This window comes from Silene latifolia, chromosome 4 (genome assembly GCF_048544455.1).
Source record: "Silene latifolia isolate original U9 population chromosome 4, ASM4854445v1, whole genome shotgun sequence".
NCBI classification, from domain to species: domain Eukaryota; kingdom Viridiplantae; phylum Streptophyta; class Magnoliopsida; order Caryophyllales; family Caryophyllaceae; genus Silene; species Silene latifolia.
In genome coordinates, this window is record NC_133529.1 from 48,282,628 (window position 1) to 48,289,889 (window position 7,262).

A 7,262-nucleotide genomic window follows, 5' to 3' on the forward strand; every position below is an offset into this window, starting at 1 on the left:
ATCCAACGCCAAGACCAAAAGACACCCTAGGAGGGGACGGGTGAACCCTTTTTTGGGGACGGGGTTAATGAGGGGCGGGTGTCCTAAAGCGGGACGGGAAAGGGTTTAGGGTTGGATTAGGCGGACCGCTACCGCGGATCCGCCTAATCCAACCCTAAACCCTTTCCCTTGTACATAGTCATTCGACCAACGACAAGACCAAAAGACACCCTAGGAGGGGACGGGTGAACCCTATTTGGGGGACGGGGTTAACAGTAGGGGGCCGGGTGTCCTAAAACGGGACGGGATAGGGTTTAGGGCTGGATTAGGCGGATCCGCTACCGCGGATCCGCCTAATCCAACCCTAAACCCTTTCCCTTGTACATAGTCATTCGACCAACGACAAGACCAAAAGACACCCTAGGAGGGGACGGGTGAACCCTTTTTGGGGACGGGGTTAACGAGAGAGGGTCGGGTGTCCTAAAACGGGACGGGAAAGGGTTTAGGGTTGGGTTAGGCGGATCCGCTACCGCGGATCCGCCTAATCCAACCCTAAACCCTTTCCCTTGTACATAGTCATTCGACCAACGTCAAGACCAAAAGACACCCTAGGAGGGGACGGGTGAACCCTTTTTGGGGACGGGGTTACGAAGAGGGGGGAAATGTCAACGGGGCATGAAGTTATTATTGAAGTTATTATTGAAATTGTCATTTGAAGTTATTATGAAACAATAGGGAACGCAAGGATTCACAAAAAACAAAGAACACAAAGCAAACTTCATTAATAAAACATAGTAGTCATACATTATATTTATAAACTATCGACAATAGAACACGGCAAACAAGATAGCAACGTTCAATGCCGAAAATTACAAAGATAGTATTTTAGGAAAAAGGGATACAAATGTAGGCTATAGGTCCATAATAGAAGGTAAATCAATAGAACATGCATCTATACAATTGCGTAATAAGTTGACAGCAATAGCAATTGCAGTGGCTCGTTCAGAGACATCATTTGGAGGTAAAGAACGTAAGTTCTCATAAATTGTAGCGCGATCAATAGCATTCAGAAGGTTCATGGCACTTGGATGGTTATATTGGTGAAAATGAAGGATGAATTTAGCTGACATATTATCATCGGACAAACATTTGCACGTTTGGAATATTAGGTTAGCACCCCTATGAATAATTAGAATACCCTCCACATGGTTGATTTCAAGAGAAAGCCAATATGCAGCGGTTACACCGGGAGCATTGGGATGAATGAGAAATAATCGAGACCAATTCGACACACAATAGCCATATTTGCCTTGTCTTCAAAGGCATCAAGTTTAGAAAATATATTATGCATAACTCCTTGAATATTGAAAACAGAATGTTGTGAGTGATAGCGAGGGGAAGATAATTTAACTTCACGCCAAATCGGCTTCCTTAAAAGACAAAGCGATTTGCGTTTTGTTTTTGACGGACATAATGTTTGCACGAAATGACGATTCGTCTTCTTCAAAAGCATTCACGACACACCCTTTGCACCAAGACTCCATAATTCGCTAAAAATAATAATAGGAACGCATAGTAGGTGAGTAACTAAATGAATAAGTTTCACAATGGCAGATCTAGGTTTCACAACAACTACTCCAAGATTCACAAAAATCAAGTATAGGATTCACGTAATTATGAATCAACATTACAGCATCGAGAGACAGAACAAAATCTCGTCAAGTGCATGCCAGCTAAATTATTATGAAAGTTGTATTCGAAGTTATTATGAAAGATAGATGCTCGAGGATTGACAAAATAAAAGGAAATAAACTTGATTAATAGAACATAGTATTCATACATTATGTTGATACAACATCCGAAATAGAAAACTACTGATTACATATTTATACAAGGGTGCCTTAGCAAGTATACAAAAGTAAGATTAAATACTAACGGTGATAGACCTAAGTACACCGACCGACAACTAAACATAATAGGTTCATTTGAAATATAATTTAGTAGCTACATCCCTATCACGCAAGGGTACAACTTTAAGTCCTACAACTGTGTTCATAAGGTATTCTTGTCCTCATATTCACTGCTACTGTACAATTCCTTGTGTTATATTATAAGGGCATTGTAGGCAAGCTTTCTTTAGATGTACAAGAAAGCAAATATATCAAAGATGAAGATGAGGACGATGAAGATAATCGATCCCTCCAAAACAAGTCTTTCTCATGGCATATATGTTCTGCCATATCCCACCATTTGGTGTTGCTCATTTAGCCAGGAAACTGTCACAACTAGAAGGCCGGGCTAAATGAGCAACACAAATGTTGGGATATGGCAGAAAATACAGGTCGTGAGAAATCATCTTCATCTATGATACATATTCTTTCTACTAGTACATGGAAAGAAAGGTAACCTAAAATTCCGTTTTAATACAACCCAAGGAATTGTACGGATGAGGCGAGTTTGAGCATAGTAATACCTTAAGAACACATTTGTAAGACTTAAAAGTGTACCCTTGCGTGATAGGGAATGTAGCTACTAAATTATATTTCAAATGAACAATACTAGTCTATCCCTACGATGCAAAAGTCGTCAAGAAGATAGCATATCCATTTAATGAGCTCAAACTCGCCTCTTCAAAGATATCGACTACCCGACCCGTGCACCAAGTGTCCATAGTTGGCAATGTATACATGAGACAGGAGCAATTGACCTAGGCATATAAATAACTAAAAGCAGTTCGAGACAAAAATAAATGAAAATAACTAAAACATAATAAGTAATACATTTCATACACATACACAAAATGTCATGTTTCGTATAAGTACATTCCGGATAAGTAGGATTAAAAGCCATATCAAAACAAGGTAAAGCATTGGATGAAGTTTTACAAATGACCAACTATGGACAAAGTGGTCTATAGGTTTCGCAAGATAAGGTCTATGCTTCAGACAAGCATTCACATAAACTCATCATAAAAAGATTACAATCATGAGGCGGGTTTAACTTCCGCATTATAATGAGAATGATTCACAAAATATTCCACAGATTCACAAAATATTCTACGATTCACAAAAACGACTCCAAAATTCACAAAATTAACTCGGGTTTAACAACAACACATCAGTCCAATATTCACAATATCACCTCCAAGTTTCATGATACAAAAACACAGAACTATATCGACATTGCAGAATCAACAGAGCACCACAACAACAACAACAACAAAAAAGCACAATATTAACAAAAACGAAACATATTAAGCAATGAACAATGAGAAAAACCTAATAAACAAAAATTGACGAAGTAAGTATTGAAGAGAGCGAACAGGACATACAAATAGTAGATCGAAAATGATCCGAAATTGATTTTGTTGTGTTCGTACTGATCGGATAATTCTTCGAGGATGATTAAAACCTGCATTATAATGAAAATGATTTAGTAATACATTATCGAAAAAAATAGTAGATTGAAAAGCGTCTGAAAATAGTAGATCTACAATAATTGATCGAAAATGAAGAAAAATAGTGATACGAATGAGAATATCACATATCTAGATCCGAAAAAAGACGACCGAACAGAGATGATGATGATGATGACGATCGCGATCAAAATATCAGATGATGAAATGCGTGTGATTCAGACGATGATGAACGAAGTTAATCGAAAAACGGTAGTTGAGTGTTGAGAGTGAAGCGAGTAAATGAGTGAAAGAGAGAGAGAGGGGAGAGAGAGAGTAGAGAGAGAGTAAAATGTCGTAAATGAAGTTGTTGGCTGGCATTTGCTTTGAGTGTATGATTAAATAGGGACACGTGGCAAAGATCCAGTGCGTCTATAGTTATTAGATCGACGGTTTATAAGGTGTCAAGTAGCCTCACCCTAAGAAGGGTCTCACATGATTCAATCTCTCTCTCTCTCTCTATATATATATATATATATATATATATATATATATATCATAGTTAGTCATGTGCGTTAACATTTTCATTCATAATTGTTTTTAATAAAGTGATTTAGGGGGTATATGTAGTCTAATCGATGTGGTTGATCGATTGGTAAGAGATCTATATGTCGAGTATGGTGAACCTTTAAATGAAGCTCTTCCTTCTATAACTCCAAATGAAGAAAGACCAGGTCATTATGTAATAAACTCATCCTATTCACGTGGAGAATATTCACGAACTCAAGAAAACTCTTCCGTTAACTTAATTAATTAATGACGGTAAGTATATTTTAAATATTTTCTTCGGTTTTTTGTGTTAGTCAATAATTCAATTTGTACATAATAATTATTATGTATAAACTTTTAACGTATAATTTTAATATATTATATATCATGTTATAACACCAAATTCGTACATTAATATCACGGATTTAAAACATGTGCAAGTTTCAAACCCTTGCATATTTTACACGTGTTTTAACCTATTATCATTATAAAAGAAATAGAGTATAAAATATTCATGTATTTTGATTTACATTTTTAAATGTTAATAATTATATCAATGATCTTAAAAACATACCCGTGCAATTTTGCACGGGTTGAAAACTAGTAATAAAAAAATGTATGAAACTTGCCAAAAAAGGAAAGAGGGAAGATAATCAAACTTGTGTGAAAAAGGAAAGAGGGAAGATAATAGGAAATTGGAGGGAGTATAATATTTTTTGAATAAAAGATATCAAGGAAAGAGCAACGAAATTTATAAAACAATTATGAGCGATACATTGCTGAAATAATTTATTTGAGTTGGATTTCACTCCTGCAGTTCAGGAGTCAGGACCCAATCCTGCTACTGATTCCTGGTAATCAATCAATTTCCTCGACTTGATGTTGATAAACAATACCCCAAACGAAGTACATTCCTGTCTAATCACAAAACATAGAATCATATCACTCATATGATGCGATAAACATTCATGATTCCTAAACAATTAGTATCATGCAGAAACAAAACTTTCATTCTGGTATACTTTGCCCAACAACGAACTACACACACATCTCACAATCACCAGGCAACAAAATCATCCAAATTGTAACTTACCCATGATCATTGATTAAATGACATAAATGTAGAATCACATCACCGCTCTCAATCACAACCATTAATAATTTGTTCCAAAGAAAGACCTACACAGTACACAACTAGCAAGATCATGCAACAGAATCACCAAATTCAATGTGAATTATGATTACATGGACAACCAAGTACTATCAGTCTATGACAGATTGCCTCTTAATTAAAGATATCAAGGAATATGCACTATTATAACGAAAATTCCGTTAATGAGAAATGCTTACCGTAGAAAGCTCACAGGAAAGGATACATTCTTCCCTATCTAACGCTTCTATAATGGATCAAATCACATACCAGATCAAATTGAAAATAAAAGGCAATGACTGAATTCTAGATTTCTAGCAATCAACAAGACACATGCTAATATCAATAATATCAGATACCAGGTGATGATCTTGACTCATTCTTGAGTCTGAAAACGTTTAATTTGTACACATGCTCTCTTTTAACATAAAATGTTCAGGAATGGATTCTTCTGATCTGGTTTTCAATCAAAATCGCCTAAACAAAGCTATAATCGTCGAAATAAACAGATCTCAGATCCAACAAACTGCATCCAAAAAAAAAAAATCGAGCAGGAATAAAAAGCGATCGTTATTTAAACGGATTAAACAAAATATATGTTCTATCATATATATATAAAATCTGTGAATGAACAAATGATTACAAAACAAAATTCACAAAATAACATTCTCCCCTATCAGTCTATAAGAGATCAAATCACATACCATTGACGAAAAGTAAAGAAAAGATAATTTCTTAGATATTAAGTATTCCCCTGTACCAAACTCACGAGAAATCGAAACTAATCTGCGATTCAGACAACGGATGAAGAACCGCCGGCACCAGGAGCGGACTTTGTAGCGGCACCAAGGAACGAAAGAAAGCCAACAGAAGCACCAGCACCAATACCAGAATCTTGATCATCAAGAAACAAATCTTCAGGAACACGGAACGCACCATGAACACAAACAATACCAACACCAATAACAAGCGCGGAAAGGAGAACCGATCCAACACTGGTCAAGAAAACCGCAAACACAGAGAACACACCAAGCAACAGAAGCGTCTCGGTGTCGGAAAATTCACGGTTGAATAGGACAAGAGGTTGATCGGATTGTCTGAAGAGGTAAAGGAAACACCAAGCGGCGACGACGGCAGCGAGGGTGAGAAGGGAGAAAGGGTGGGCGGCGAGGGAGGCGGCGAGGGTTAGGGTGATTAGGGTAAGGTAGTTAACACGGAAGTAGGAGTAGTTTTTACGGATGCGAGAAGCGGCATCGGTGAGGGATTCGGGTTGGGAGAAAGAGGTTCGATCGAGGAGTTCGGCCCAAGGGCGACGGTGGGAGAGGGCGTTGGATGCCGAGTCGTGGAGACGGGTTAGGAAGGTTCGGATTGAAGATGGGGTTGGGGTGGTGGTTTGGGGTTGGGGTTGGGTTAGGTTGGAGGTTGGGAGGGTAGTTGGGATGGTGGTGGGGATGATTGGTGGGGCGGTGGATGTCATGATGATTGTTTTGTTTGGTAAGGGGAGAAAAGAGAGGAGATTTTGTTGTGATTTTGTGAATGCAGGGAGATTAATGTGGGGAATTGGGAGGGTATTTAGGGAGGAATGGTGGAGAGTTAATTGTGGACGTTAATCTAACCTTCACGCATTTTCCTTGATGCTTCTTTTGTGTTATTACTAGTCTTAAACCCGGTATGTTATTAAAGATATTGTTATTATAAAAAGGTTGAAATAAATATGATTAAGTTTAGTTGCAAATAAAATTTAAGGCTACCTTATTTGTAACTTTCAAAAAACATGATTAATATTATCACTTTAAATGACCAACATCATTAAAAAGTTAAATTATATATAGCTTTTACTTAGTGTCGAGACCCGTAAATCGTTACGCACGTTCCGATGACCCTAATTTAATATGACCCGTTAAAAAAAAAATACTATCTTGCCTTGAATAATAAAAGACACAAATACTATTTTTAACCCGTATTATGACACTAACTTGATCCGTTTTACATTTAGATAAATAAATATGTGCTCATTAACCAGTGGAGTTTGGGTTAGGTAAAGAAACACAAATTCTCATTTAAGGCGGGCATATCCGTCCTATCCTTAAGACAGACCAAGTTTCATACATGAGACAAAAATAGCATGCATTGATATTAGCAAAATGTTTGTCCCATCTATACAAATAAGATGTCATTTAATCCGTTTTA

The 7,262-nt window shown here is 37.1% G+C and overlaps 1 protein-coding gene across 4 annotated transcripts; it reads right to left on the reverse strand.

Annotated features, from left to right (window-relative positions):
- Positions 1–4,581: 4,581 nt before the first annotated feature.
- On the reverse strand, positions 4,582–6,666 carry LOC141653483 (PRA1 family protein B4-like). Of its 4 annotated transcripts, none has more exons than XM_074461263.1 (3): positions 5,777–6,666; positions 5,016–5,101; positions 4,582–4,836 (listed from the first exon to the last, which is right to left on the reverse strand). In XM_074461263.1, the coding sequence occupies exon 1, from the start codon at positions 6,547–6,549 to the stop codon at positions 5,866–5,868; it is 684 nt and encodes a 227-aa protein (XP_074317364.1). In that variant the 5' UTR covers positions 6,550–6,666; the 3' UTR covers positions 4,582–4,836; positions 5,016–5,101; positions 5,777–5,865. The 4 variants fall into 4 exon arrangements, with proteins under 4 accessions (XP_074317364.1, XP_074317366.1, XP_074317367.1 ...); XM_074461265.1 differs by having other exon boundaries at positions 4,582–4,840; XM_074461266.1 differs by lacking the exon at positions 5,016–5,101.
- Positions 6,667–7,262: the final 596 nt, after the last annotated feature.